The sequence below is a fragment of the Bombina bombina genome, chromosome 6 (genome assembly GCF_027579735.1).
Source record: "Bombina bombina isolate aBomBom1 chromosome 6, aBomBom1.pri, whole genome shotgun sequence".
Taxonomy (NCBI): Eukaryota; Metazoa; Chordata; class Amphibia; order Anura; family Bombinatoridae; genus Bombina; species Bombina bombina.
In genome coordinates this window covers 455,217,959-455,233,948 of record NC_069504.1, presented here as the reverse complement: position 1 = coordinate 455,233,948, position 15,990 = coordinate 455,217,959, and the positions used below count along the sequence as shown (strand labels likewise).

The following is a 15,990-nucleotide window of genomic DNA, read 5'->3' as shown; positions in this document are numbered from 1 at the left end:
AGAGGATTTCCAGGAGGGGGAAGATGCTCTGGCTGTGAAAAGAAAAAAAGGTAAGTTTTTTATAAAAACGACTGATTTGTAAACTTTGATGAATGAAAGTGCCCCTGTTTTTAATAGTATTTTTAAAAAACGGGCTTTCATTCACCAATGTTTACCTTCACTTTAACAGCACAACAAAACTAATCCATACCACAGAGCATGTGACAACAATGAATCTTCTTATCACTTAACTTCTTACCTTAAACATTTCTCTTTCAGAGGGGAGTGCCCATCTCTGTCACAACTTTCTGAGCGTGTATTGGTTTTTCATTTGGTTTCTTGACTGATTGTTTTCCCCACCCCACACTGGACACTAGCTTGGAACCTTACATTTAGTTTAGTAATTAATGCTGCTCTCATCCTGTGTCTGTCCAGTAATTATACAGTTTATTCATATACATATTTAATGGGCATAACAATAGTTATTTCCTACACAACTGAATAATATCTTGCAATACATTATTGTGAAAACGGATAAAATATTGATATTTAATCATATTTGTGCAAATTTAAATTTGTATGTTTTCTTTATAATTACTTATTCATGCCTGTCCATAACACAAATATAGTGATATTTCTAATAAAGAACCACTTTGATTGAAGGATGGTTTGTTACTATCTGTCCCTTTCTTGTGGGACATGGTCTATAGATATTCAAATACCATTCTTTCACTATTCACCATACGACATCATTTACATCCAGAAACTTGGTCATTCATATACTGTACTATTAAAAAAATGCTATAATGTGTTTCAGGCATGACGCATAATGCCCAAGAATTTTATTTAATTATTGATTTCTCTTTACATATTCAGCATATTGCACACATAGAAGATGTTACCGCAAAAACAGATTTTGAAATAACATCAGAAACAAGACATCCAAATAAATAAACAGTTTCAAGAGCCAGTGCACTACTTGTTTCTATTCTAAATGTCATTGTCTAAAGACTTTGCTGCATTTTGTCGTGGGAGTTTAACTTAAATAAGAAATGTATATTTAGTTAATGCACAACTAAATTTAATGTTGTCAACTAACACAATTCACTGTTGCCTGAATTAACCATAGCTAGAGCCTTACGTTACAAAAAAAAAATTGCTTTCAGTAACTCGAACTGGGCAAAGTTTAAGTGTATTTTAATAATGCACTTACCTGTAATGTGGTGTGTGACTTTTTTATATCTCCCCAGCTAAGAATCCAAATTTGGTCATGGGATTTATCATACAGTAATTTGACTGGAAAGGGATCAACATCTATAGACTTAAAGGGACAGTAAAGTCAAAATTAAACTTTCATGATTCATATAGGGCATGCAAATTAAAACAACTTTCTTATTTACTTTTATCTTCAAATTTGCTTTTTTCTCTTGGTATTCTTTGTTGAAGGCTTAACCTATGTAGGCTCATATGCTAATTGCTAAGCCCTTGCAAGCCCTTCTTATCTCAGTGCATTTTATTACCTTTTTACAGCTAGACAATGCTAGTTCAAGTGTGTTATATAGATAACATTGTGCTCACTCCTGTGGAGTTATGCAAGTGTTAGCACTGATTGGCTAAAATGCAAGTTTTTAAATTGCACTGAGATAAGGGGGCAGTCTGCAAAGGCTTAGATACAAGGTAATCAGAGAGTATAAAAGGTGTTGGTTATGCAAAACTGGGGAATGGGTAATAAAAGGGATTATCTATATTTTTAAACAAAAAATATTTTAATGAAGTGATAGAAAAAAACAGTGCTTTAAGGGAAATTTACAAGTTTCATGTTTTAAAAGAAAGAAGAGTCTCAAAAGCACTTTTTTTTAGCAAAGTAGTAAAAGCAGTATCATGTTGTATGAAATATATTTTTATCTTAAATATAGTTTTTATCATCTATTTGTAGGAGTTATCCTGTACCTTCAATATAATTTTCTACATTCAAGTGTACAATAATTTAATATTTGGATTTGAAGCATAAAGAAAAGCATTCTTAAAGGGACACTGTACTCAAAAATTTTCTTTCGTGATTCACATAGAGCATGCATTTTTAAGCAACTTACTAATTTACTCCTATTATCAAATTTTCTTCATTCTCTTGGTATGTTTATTTGAAAAGCAAGAATGTAAGTTTAGATGCCGGCCCATTTTTGGTGAACAACCTGGGTTGTCCTTGCTGATTGGTCAGCACCAATAAACAAGTGCTGTCCATGGTACTGAAGCAAACATTTGCTGGCTCCTTAGCTGAGATGCCTTCTTTTTCAAATAAAGATAGCAAGAGAACAACTTAAAATTGATAATAGAAGTAAATTAGAAAGTTGCTTAAAATTGCATGCTCTATCTGAATCATGAAAGAAAAAAATTTGGGTTCAGTGTCCCTTTAAATGAACACTCTGAAATCATCAATCATTAGAAAAGTTTGAAATCATAACATCCTTATAAAGCAAAATGGCATGCAATAATACATTGTGTCACACAGAACATACTTCAATAAATAAGACTCCTGTCTTGTTAAAGTAAATATAAATAATATAATAAATATTACCGTATATATAAATTATAACAGTGTGTATAATCAAACAATAAAAGTTGAAAAAGAAGGAAATTATACCATACAAGACCGGCACTATAAGGTCATGGGATAATATTCAAAAGGTGATCTTCTTCGTACCTCAAAGAAAATGGAGGTAAACTTTCATAGTGTTAAACCGTATGAGAATATCCCTTTAAGCACAACAGGAAAATTACTCACATGATTTTGAGCTACTATAGCTCTAAGTGAAGGGCTCAGTACAAATGGATCCAAGACTGTATTTGTTGTAGGGGTTCCAATATTTAATAACAAAAATACAAACATATTAAAAACAAAGATTCCTTAAAAAGCAAAGTCCTTGCAAAATAAAAAGGAATTGAATGTCCGTCTTTGGGGTCCCAGCGACTATCAACAGGCAACACTTTCAGACTTCCTTCCCAAATAGATATCAAAAGGGTCCTGTGCGAATTGGTTTCAATATGCCTGCCCCTTCTTGTGACTTTGCCTTTGTGACTGATGGCTTTGAGGTAGGAAGATCACCTTTTTAATATTATCCCATGACCTAGTGCACAGTGTTGTATGGTATCATAAATAATATAATAAACTAAGTACAATATATATCAAATAGAGAAGCAACATTGAATATGTCTTTTATATCGTATGTATTAGCAATTAAGAACTACATTGTAAAATATCTTCATACTAAATACATACTGAATACATGTTTGAAATACATTCTGTAAGGAGCATTTACTGGAGTTTGGAGATACCAAAGAGTCTGGAATACATCACTTAAACACCTACACTATGGAAAGTTAATGAAGGTAGAGTGTGGGATGGGTTTCTACACTATGAAACAATATAGGGTGAAGGGGTCCTATGCTACAGAAAAAGGTGATCTTGGAGGGAGAGGTTGAAGGGGTCCCTACACTACAGAAAAATAAATAAAATTGATTATGTAAAATAAAAATAAATCATAATTTGTTACTGGCAGACAGGTGGGAGTTTGAGGAGAAATCTACATTACAGACATATTAAACAAATATATATTTAAAAAATAAATAAAAGCCAGTATCTAAGATGGTCTGCCATTATCTAAGATGGTGACCAGTGGGCTGGAGGAGATGTTTTGGAGGGATCAGGTAGGGATCAGGGGATGAGAGGTGTCAGGTGGGAGGGTAATCCCTACAATAGAGCAAATATTAACCTTACAAGCTAACTGATAAACCATCCACTGCTGCGAATTTCAGAATTAGGTGCACAGCTGCAGTTAGCACCCTTCTAATTGTCAAAGAGCATGCCAGTTATTTCTGAACAAAAGGGATCCCAGAATCTTTTTTTACAAACATTTGTCTTATGACTGCAGTAGATGTGTGTAAATAATTTCAGTGAGAAACCCAAAGTTCGGAAAAAGTTAACATTTTTGTATACATGTATTTATACGTATTTGGTAGCCATATAGTGGCATCAAATATACCAAAATAGGCCTAGATCAATACATTGGGTTGTCTACTGTAAAAATATATATAGGTTTTATAGGTAAATAAACAAACAAAAAAAACAAAAAAAAACAAAGGCTCAATTTCTCTGAAATTCCCGGTAGTGAAGGGATTAAACAGTGTGTGCAGTAGTAGTAATAAGCAAAGGCAGAGATGTTGGTGTTCCCTGCTGTCACTCAGCACTGCCTGTTGCAGTCTCTCTCTACAAGTTGCTTTTATAATATTCCTACACACACTGCTTCTGGCTGAGAGTACTTAGGACACATGCAAGTTTCTCAGTCAACTTCAGGATGCTTTAAAAAAATGGTGGGTTTATATAAACCCAGATAAGATATTATTTTATCTTCCATGCCCTTAATGTATTCTTAAACAATTACTTTTTTTTTCCATCCTAAATGCATTCATTTTAGGATCATTTTGTTTAAATGACCAAATATTAAAAGTTTCTCAAAAATTATTTGAAATAAATTTATGTAAACATACCTTTTTGACTTTCTGCATTTGGATATCAATGATCAGAACTCTGTTTTGGTTAGGTTGTGACACATAGATATACTTATCCCTCACATTTATCGCTGAAGACCATGTGCATGATTTATCTGATTTACCATCATCTCTTGAACACATTTCTTCCTGAGGAAAAAAAAATAATAAACCAAAATATTATTTTGTATATTCTATTAATTTTATAAAAATTACAAGAGGTTCATATGTAAATCGGTGTGAGTGGTGTTTGCATTATTTTATTTTAGCAAACCTGATGGTATATTCTCAAGTACGCTGAACCAACATGAAATTTTTAAAAAATTATTTTTCCAATGTTCTTCACATAGCATGATATGCTCTATTTATTCATAAATACATACTTCTACATATATCTGATGGTATTTTGGCAAAATATATATCTATACCTATATACAGTATACACTATGTATACATACATAATTATATATAGGTCTATACAGAAATATACCTTACCTTATTTGAAGAACATTGGAATGTGAAACATTTACTGTAAATACACAGTATAACACTTCATTAAATATGAATATTGCATAAATATTTTTTTAATGTTTTTATCTACTGAAAGGGGCAATCTACCTGAAAATTTTTATTGCTTAAAAAGAGAGATAATACCTTTATTATCTATTCCCCAGTTTTGCATAACCAGCAGTTATATAAATACAAGAAAAAGTATGTGAACCATTTGGAATGATATGGATTTCTGCACAAATTCATCATAAAATGTGATCTGATCATCATCTAAGTCACAACAATAGACAATCACAGTCTGCTTAAACTAATAACACACAAAGAATGAAATGTTGCCATGTTTTTATTGAATACACCATGTAAACATTCACAGTGCAGGTGGAAAAAGTATGTGAACCCCTAGACTAATGACATCTCCAAGAGCTAATTGGAGTGAGATGTCAGCCAACTGGAGTCCAATCAATGAGATGAGATTGGAGGTGTTGGTTAAAGCTGCCCTGCCCTATAAAAAACACATACCAGTTCTGGGTTTGCTTTTCTCAAGAAGCATTGCTTGATGTGAATGATGCCTCGCACAAAAGAGCTCTCAGAAGACCTACGATTAAGAATTGTTGACTTGCATAAAGCTGGAAAGGGTTATAAAAGTATCTCCAAAAGCCTTGCTGTTCATCAGTCCACAGTAAGACAAATTGTTTATAAATGGAGAAAGTTCAGCACTGCTGCTACTCTCCCTAGAAGTGGCCGTCCTGTAAAGATGACTGCAAGAGCACAGCGCAGACTGCTCAATGAGGTGAAGAAGAATCCTAGAGTGTCAGCTAAAGACTTACAAAAGTCACTGGCAGGCAAATGCTAACATCCCTGTTAGCGAATCTACAATACGTAAAACACTAAACAAGAATGGATTTCATGGGAAGATAACACAGAGGAAGCCACTGCTGTCCAAACAAAACATTGCTGCACGTTTACAGTTTGCACAAGAGCACCTGGATGTTCCACAGCAGTACTGGCAAAATATTCTGTGGACAGATGAAACCAAAGTTGAGTTGTTTGGAAGAAACACACAACACTATGTGTGGTGAAAAAGAGGCACAGCACACCAACATCAAAACCTCATCCCAACTGTGAAGTATGGTGGTGGGGGCATCATGGTTTGGGGCTGCTTTGCTGCGTCAGGGCCTGGATGGATTGCTATCATCGAAGGAAAAATGAATTCCCAAATTTATCAAGACATTTTGCAGGAAAACTTAAGGCCATCTGTCTACCAGCTGAAGCTCAACAGAAGATGGGTGTTGCAACCAATTTGTGCAGAAATCCATATCATTCCAAAGGGTTCACATACTTTTTCTTGCAACTGTACACTTTTTACCTCTGTGATTACCTTGTATCTAAGCCTATGCAGACTGCCCCTTTTTCTGAATTCTTTTGACAGACTTGCATTTTAGCAAATCAGTGCTCACTTCACAGGAGTGAGCACAATGTTATCTATAAGACACACACAAACTAGCACTGTCTACACATAAGCTAGCACTGTCTAGCTGTGAAAGAAAAACTGTCACAATGCATTCAGATAAGAGGCAGTCTTCAACGGCTTAGAAATCAGTTTATTAGCCTAGCTTACTTTAGATTTCAATAAAGAATACAAAGAAATAAAGCAAATTTGATGATAACAGTAAATTAGAACATTGTTTAAAATTGCCTGTCCTATCTAAATCATGAAAGTTTAATGTTGACTTGACTGTCCCTTTAACTGCAAAGGGCTCCAATGCACTTTTATATATATATATATATATATATATACAGTATATATATATATATATATATATATATATATACATACATATGTATTTCTGTGTTTATATGTATTTATATATCCGTAAATACATATATACAGTATCTCACAAAAGTGAGTACACCCCTCACATTTTTGTAAATATTGTATTATATCTTTTCATGTGACAACACAGAAGAAATGACACTTTTCTACAATGTAAAGTAGTGAGTGTACAGCCTGTATAACAGTGTAAACTTGCTGTCCCCTCAAAATAACTCAACACACAGCCATTAATGTCTAAACCATTGGCAACAAAAGTGAGTACAGGTAGCCCTCAGTTTACGCCGGGTTAGGTTCCAGAAGGAATGGTTGTAAATCGAAACCGTTGTAAATTGAAACCCAGTTTATAATGTAAGTCAATGGGAAGTGAGGGAGTTAGGTTCCAGGCCCCTCTCAAAATTGACATAAGTAACACCTAATACATTATTTTTAAAGCTTTGAAATGAAGACTTTAAATGCTAAACAGCATTATAAACCTATTAATATAGATTGTATCATTATCAAACTAAGTTTAATAAACAAAAACATTTGCTAAACTGCACCTAATAAAATTATCACTCAAACACAGACTGTATCATCATCAATCTAAGTTTAATGAACAAAAACAAAATAATCACACAACAGACTGTATCATCATCAAACTAAGTTTAATGAAGAAAAACGTTTTTTTACTTGCATTTTTCTGCAGCTAAGGGAAGTGGCTGCTAAATCTTGTTCCTTTGAAAGCTGATCCATTGATCACGTCTGGCTTGCTTTTCTTTGCATGTGTTTTCTGCAACACAAGCGGACAGCTCCACCTACTGGCTATTTTAATGTATGCATGTGCTAATGCTTTCAGTAGCAGTCAATGCTTTTCAATAGCAGACACATGACTGAAAAAAAGGCGTTATTCTGAAACGGCACAAATTGAACCGTCATAAACCGAGGGCCACCTGTACACCCCTAAGTGGAAATGTCCGAATTGGGCCCAAAGTGACAATATTTTGTTTGGTCACCATTATTTTCCAGCACTGCTTTAACCCTCTTGGGCATGGAGTTCACCAAAGCTTTGCAGGTTGCCACTGGAGTCCTCTTCCACTCCTCCATGATGCCACAAAGATGGACAACATGCTTGACCAGTCCATCACCTTTACTTTCAGCTTCTTTAGCAAGGCAGTGGTTGTCTTGGAGGTGTGTTTGGGGTCGTTATCATGTTGGATTACTGCCCTGCAGCCCAGTCTCCAAATGGAGGGGATCATGCTATGCTTCAGTATGTGACAGTACATGTTGGCATTCAGTGTTCCCTCAATGAACTGTAGCTCCCCAGTGCCGGCAGCACTCATGCAGGCCCAGACCATGACACTCTCACCACCATGCTTGACAGTAGGCAAGATACACTTGCCTTTGTACTCCTTACCTGGTTGCCACCACACACGCTTGACACCATCTGAACCAAATAAGTTTATCTTGATCTCATCGGACCACAGGACATGGTTCCAGTAATCCATGTCCTTAGTCTGCTTGTCTTCAGTAAACAGTTTGCGGGCTTTCTTGTGCATCATCTTTACAAGAGGCTTCCTTCTGGGACGACAGCCATGCAGACCAATTTGATGCAGTGTGTGGCGTATGGTCTGAGCACTAACAGGCTGAGCCTCCACCCCTTCAACCTCTGCAGCAATGCTGGCAACACTAATTCGTCTATTTCCCAAAGACAACCTCTGGATATGATGCTGAGCACGTGCACTCAACTTCTTTGGTTGACCATGGCAAGGCCTGTTTTGAGTGGAACCTGTCCTGTGAAACTGCTGTATGGTCTTGCCCACCGTGTTGCTGCTCAGTTTCAGAATCTTGGCAATATTCTTATAGCCTAGGCCATCTTTATGTAGAGCAACAATTCTTTTTTTCAGATCCTCAGAGAGTTCTTTGCCATGAGGTGCCATGTTGAACTGACCAGTATAAGAGAGTGTGAGAGCGAGAACACCAAATTTAACACACCTGCTCCCCCCATTCACACATGAGACCTTGTAACACTAACAAGTCACATGACACCAGGGAGGGAAAATGGCTAATTGGGCCCGATTTGGACATTTCCACTTAGTGGTGCACTCACTTTTGTTGCCAATGGTTTAGACATTAATGGCTGTGTGTGGAGTTATTTTGATGGGACAGGAAATTTACACTGTTATACAGGCTGTACACTCACTACTTTACATTGTAACATAGTGTCATTTCTTCAGTGTTGTCACATGAAAAGATAAAAAATGATAAAATATTTAGAAAAATGTGAAGGGTGTACTCACTTTTGTGAGATACTGTACATATATAAATTCATAAATCCATATGTACACACATATACATATGTAGACATGTATATGTATGTAGCTATATGTTAAAGCCCTTTGCATGCCAGACGTCATATCTTTGAGTCCTTATAACTTTTTTGTGCATTTTACCTTGTTTATTAGATGGTGTTATTATGAGTGTAACTGTACTTTGCAATGTATTTTTGATGTGTCTTGTTGCACTTTTTTGTTTAGCGAAAAAGTTATCTACAGCTCTGAGGTCGCACTATCCTGATGTGTGTTAACTTTAATTGTGCTCAATCGATCGTGTTTACTTTCAACTTGTAATACGAGTGAAAAAAACATTGCGTGCAAACACCTGCAATAAAACTTTTATCGCTTGCTTGTAACTGTGTGTGCTCCACTTGTAATCTAGCCGTAAATATTTAAAAATAAAAGGGGCATAAAGGGGAAAAGGAAAGTAAAATATTAGAGCATTTTGTTTTTTTATGTTGCATGCATATAACTATGCCTTTAACTCCTGCAAAGAATTAAACACCTAGGGGTCGATTTATCAAGGGACAAATGGCCCTGAATGTAACTGTTTTTGCGCGAGCCTTCAGTCTCACCGGAAACAGGCGTTAAGAAGCAGCAGTCTTAAGACCACTGCTCCTTAACACGTACGTCTCTTCTGAGGAGGCGGACATCAATCCACCCAATCGCATACAATCGGGTTGATTGACATCACTTGCTAGCGGCCGATTGGCCGCAAATCTGCAGGGGCAGCATTGCACAAGCAGTTCACATCGATAAATGCTGTCAGCATTTATCGATGTGCGGCGGAAATGATCTGCTACAGCGGACCATGACTGCTCACACTTTGTTAAATCGGCCCCATAGGGTTAGATTACAATTGGAGCTCTAAATTATCATGCTCCTGCAAATGATAAAATTTCAAGTGGCTGTTTATTGCTACCACAAGCTTGCGGTAGCAATTAGCGCTAAGAAAATTAACCAGAGATCAATCTCTGGTTAATTTTCTAAAAGTGCCCCAAATGCCCTCAAAATAGAGGGCATTACAGTTTTTGATAAAAAAAAATTATAATCTAGAGGTTTGTTTTTTAATAAAAAAAACTGCACTAGGCAGTTTTGGGGCTTTACAGTTGGTGGGAGTGGGATATTACAAAGTGGAACATTTGTAATCTGGCCCATAGTTACATTTAGCTTCAAAGTACAAATGTACTACTGAAACCACTTATATATATACATACATATATACATACACATTTCCCAGTTAAGACAGTTTTATATTTAAAATGGTTTAATGATTATTTAAAGCATTACAATAATTTGGTTAAATATATTTGTCTATAACAGTGTGAACAATTAGCAGGGCAGTTATATATTAAACCATATGTAAAACCAAATGAAAGTACTTTAAAGACATCTTTTTATTAGATTTTAAATATATTTAAGAGATAAAATGATTTTTTTTGGACAGGCCACACATGTTTATTATTGAAATATTTTTAAATCTAGTCAGATGTACTGAATTGTTAAATGCCTTAAAATTTCAAATATATTTTGCAATGTAAGAGTTCTTCCTTTGTATCCAAATAATATATGTGCAATAATAACCCAAGGAGAATGTTTTGATTAAACAGATGATTTTATCAGTACCTGAATAAAATTGCCATATCTGTTGGTGATGGATATTTACAAGAATATATATATTTGATATCGTTTGAGTGCTACTAGTGGATAGATTCCTATCTGTGAATATAATGCTGCATGCAGGAGGTTACTCTGAATTGTAATGTATTCCCCTATCTAAAACACAATGAGTAGATTTCTAATTTAATTGAAAACATTGTATAAAGTGTTCTACGTACAAATAAAACAGGCTACTAAAGTATAAATACAAAAAGAAAAACAGGAGAACTATTTAGTCCATTGCATCTCTTTTCTTTTATTTGCATTACTATGTGAAACAATCCTTTTTATTTCTGGCATAGATTTTATAAACATTAAAGTGACAAAGTGAAAAAAAGAAAAGAAAAGAAAATGCTCATATTTGTTACATTTTGTTATTGTACTATTACTTGCATTAATCTGTTTATTCTGCCCATTTTCATGTAATTTAGCTCTGAAAACTAAGCGATTTCAAAATCTAAGAACAAAAAACTGACTTATCATGGTCAACCATGCTGCATATTTTTCCTTAATTGATTTTGGCTGATGCAATGCCTATTATGACCTTAACTAGATTTTTTGCCTGTGGACTAAAGCCCATATTGGCTCCTTTAAATTGTGGGTGGAGTTTTGCTTTTTAAAAATAATTGCAGTTAAAAGGATGCTAATTTGTTTTTAAACCATTAAGACTTGGCTGATACATTATTCTACTGCAAAACAACAGCAATGTCCTATAATTACAAGGTGTTTAATTTACCTTGAAAATTAGCACCATAACAGCAATGCACTGCTGGGAGCTAGCTAAGCACATATATAGAGCCAATAACAAGAGGCATACACAGTATGTGAAGCCACAAATCACCAGCTAGCTCCCGCTAGTGCATTGCAGATCATGGGCCTAGTTATGCTTTTAAACTAAATATACTAAGAGAACAAGGCAACTGCAATATTATAAGAACACCTGAAAAGTCTCTTAAAAAAAAACATTGTTTATCTGAATCATAGAAGTTTAATTTAAGCTGAGACAAAACTATTTTGTTTTCATGTTAATGAATACCTCTTGGCTTGAAATATGGGATAAAGAAATCACAAAATAACAAAAAATAAACGAGATGTTTAAATGGGAGTGTATTGTTGAAGAATAAATACATTTCTGGAAATGTAATTTGCTTAGAGAGATTCATTGTAAATAATCTTCTGCAAACCAAATGGTATACTGTATATCTATATTTCTAGAGTCATAACAACATTATAAATCTGAAAACATTACCAAGCTATGGAGGTATTCAAGAGTTGTGATAAAGCTATAAGATGTATTATAAGGGTCCAGAAATCAAATTAAAATGATAATTGCTCAGATTTAAATGATTTAACCCTAAAAAGGCATGTCAAGTAGCATAACTAAAAAGATAACTAGATTTTAATTAAGATTCTCGGTTTCTATTTACTTTTTTTTTTATTTTATTTTTATTTATCTTGTATATTTGTATATTTATTTTTATTTGGGTCTATCTTTTTACTTTTTATATACAAACATATGAGTAAGTTGTTGCTAAATTTCCTTTCTAATGTTTTGGTGATAACGCCATCCCTTTAATTGGACCACAGAACCCAGATGGCATTTGGAATGGATGGCACATATCGCCAATGATGTAAACCTCTCCACTCTGGTGAGATGATCTAAGAAGTCTCATCACTTCTGTAAAATACTTCAAATAGTTTTAAGAATGCACATTTTATTTTCCTTAAGTCTGCTGAACCTTAATCTTTAAAAACTGCGGACTATGGTTGGATTTAGATTGGTGTGGCAGTTGGTGATATCATTGCATTCTTTGACCCAGATACCAAAATGTCTTGAACCAGCTCTATTGAGGAAGTTAAATTAATGTCCATCAAGTAAAAATATTCACTGAGGTGGTTTCTGGCTGTTCTGCATATCAGGGAGAAGATGATTTAATATATTTTAAACTTTTTTTAGCCCTTGTTCTTAACTTTAATGAAAGTAAAATAGATATTATTATACAATAATTAGAAAAGGGCTTCCCCCTTTATTTTATCCAGGGATCTGAACACTGATTTATCTTAACATTTCTATAATGTATATGAAAAGATCACTATTTGAACACTAAAATATTTTTGTATAGAAATAAAGTTTAAGTTAAAGTTACTTATTATGATTTTGACATTAAAAAGCAGTCTATGGGCTACATGTACTAAGCCATCAATTCATCCGTCATTTTAGACGCGGATAAACTCGCCGTTACTCGCCGCGGGCGAAATGGTGTCCGCTGTCACTATGTACTAATAATCCCCCAATAAATAGACAAGTCTAGCCCGCCGCGAGCAGTGGCGGATTATTGATAAATTTGACACCTCGCTCGCCGCGACTAAGCTGATGTACTTAACTTTCAGTTGAATTGTCTGGCCAATTATTAACACGTGACATGCAAGGTGTCACGAACATCATAGTAGTCGCGGGAATAGAATTTTGCTCCTATAAAAGTTCAACTTATCTAAACAACTTTATTATTGTTCAAAATTTTTTGAAGAGTGATAACAGAGCGTTATTTTTGTAATATTTATTTACAATTTGGATATGGCTTCATCTGGATCTGATAATATATAAATATTAATATAAAAATAATTATAAAGATTGACAACTATACAATACAAATTTAAAATATAGATTACTCTTTAATTACAGTCGACAAATTTGGCGCAATTTATGTACATGGAAATGAGAGACAAATTAGACGCCAGTTATGCTGTACAATGCTGATATTACTGCTTTTTATATATGTCTAGACTGGCGTCTAGATTGACTTTCCTATTGTTTTGTACCTTGCCCGCCACCTAAAAGGTGGCGAGGCAAAAATAACGAGGTGGGAGCGGAAATTGTAGCGAGCGGACAAATAGATTTTTTAGTACATTCGTTTTTGGCGAGTTGGTGGTCAAATGTGTCTAATTACAGTGAAAAATGGAGAGGTAGCGAGGTTTGGCGGATAACTACGCTCGCAATTTTAAAGATGCGAGTTTGAACATAGTTGACGACTTTGTACATATCAGTTTGCGAGTTTTGACGCGAGATTTGTTGCGGGTAGCTCGCTGACTGCTTAGTACATGGAGCCCTATGTTAGTGTCTTTAAATGACTGATTGCTCAATGACTGATTAGACTAGAATAGCCATTGACAGTGGTGAGGGGAGGGTCCAGGTGTGGAAGAGGATCAGAGTAGAAGGTCCTGCTTTTTTAGTGATCTGAAATGTAAAATTCATATGGTATGGGAGGTTTTATACATTTGGTCAATGCAGTGGGCTCCATATTTGAAGTTGCAGATATAGCTTTGTAGCTCTTGTAATGTAGTCTGCATAAGTTAGGAAACAGTAGTCTGCGCAGAGATAATTTATAATCATTCAATTATACAATAGAAGGGGAGTAGCTGCACATGTAAATACTTGTGTAATGATAAATGTGTGTGACAGATGCTGCCTTGCTACACCCTAGGGCACACATCACTTCTACTAAAAACGAGGGCTATAAAAGCGATCTTGTAGTTGGAATGTGTTGGATAAAAAAGGTTCCTACAGTGCATATAGCAGGTATAGCAGAGGAAGTGGGAATTGTGTTTAGTTGTTATAGCATTAGATCTGTGCATTGGGTGGGGAGATGAATAGGTATAACATTAAGTGGATTGCATACATTTGTGAAACTAATACCTCATGGAAAAAAACACTGCAACAGCACAACTTGAAAATTGTGGAAATCGTAAAGATTTGTACCAAGGTGTCATGACATCCAAGAGTTGAGTCACTCTCCATTTTTATCAACAGAGCAGCATCTATCTCAAAATCATTCACAGATTTGTGCATATAACAAGTTCATATCTGAAGGATACTGGTATCACAAATAAACTTTCAAAACCTTAGGAGAACAAGAGGATTCAAATGGGAAAAAAAACTCCCTCTATAAAACAGTCCATTCTAACATATGCAAAAAAGGAAAACAGTTAAACAAAAAGACATATATCAATATATCAATAGTTATAGATGTTCTCATGACAAGGTACTTCCTCATGCAGGTCCTAGGTGTAGCTGAAAAATCCTGACCACACTTCTAGAAGGCCCAGGAACACATATGGCCAACCCTTTGACCCTGGGCACCACCTTTCACTCTACCAAGTTATACTAATTTACGATAACAAAACAGACGTCAATATTTTAAGATTACAGACATTCACTTCAACCTTTTTGCAATCGGGTTGCTGAAATACAGCAATTGTAATTATTGTTTTTACATATTACTAGTGCTTTGTATTTGAAGTGTGAGATATCTTGTATCGGGCACCTTAGGCAACTATATATTTCATGGCACGAACACCCACTGATGAAATGATGGAATAGATAGGTGAAGAGCTTTTCAATGAATTTCAAACATGATCTCACCTTTACAATGATCACTCCTCTGTAACTTCACAAACGCATGTGACTCTATATGGGTGATGTGTACTGGATGCAAGTAACTGGACAGGTTTTAAGAGCTAAGAGTTTATCTAATTGACACCAGTATTTAATATTTGCCATGATGCTTTTTAATTCAAAATGTATTACTAAGGTAATTTTAAAGTATATGTGATAATGGGATTTAGATTTATTTAATATTGTTTATACTAGTGAGATAATTAGAGGGTTAATTAAATAATGTATGGCCACATATGAAGTGATGTTATTGATAATGTTATATATAATACAATCAATGGAGGTTGCAGTTTACATTTCAAAATTTCTAACCTTTGTGTATATGATTTGAAATGATTGTTTTTTGTTTATTTTTTACTAAAAAATTATACTCCAAATCTAAACATTTTTTTTAAATGAGAAATTAACAATAAACATACATTATATGAACTAAACCTATTAATTTAAAACTTACATAACTTGCAAGAATCCTCTCACTGGGCTTTATTTGTCTTCGTATCTCACATTCCCTTGGCTGAATTATTGTGATTCCATCATCAGAAAAAACATAAAACATATTCCCCACACTCAGGCCTGCAGGGAAATCAAAAGGAAAAGATTTAGAATTCTAGGTCCTCCTTTCTTCACTCAATGAACTCAATAAAATGCCATAAAGTCATGAGATTTATTTTGTTGACACAATGGAAATTACATAAAGG

General features: G+C 34.7%; 1 protein-coding gene across 1 annotated transcript in view; it reads right to left on the bottom strand.

Moving 5' to 3' along the window:
• LOC128664462 (follistatin-related protein 4-like) overlaps nt 1–15,990 on the bottom strand; it is a 1,075,469-nt gene that overhangs the window by 31,640 nt on the left and 1,027,839 nt on the right. Inside the window, exons 11-13 of the mRNA XM_053719289.1 lie at nt 15,747–15,865; nt 4,525–4,674; nt 1,193–1,300 (exon numbers count right to left, since the gene is read on the bottom strand). Of these exons, the coding sequence (XP_053575264.1) occupies nt 1,193–1,300; nt 4,525–4,674; nt 15,747–15,865 (377 nt within the window). The remainder of the gene's footprint in view (nt 1–1,192; nt 1,301–4,524; nt 4,675–15,746; nt 15,866–15,990) is intronic.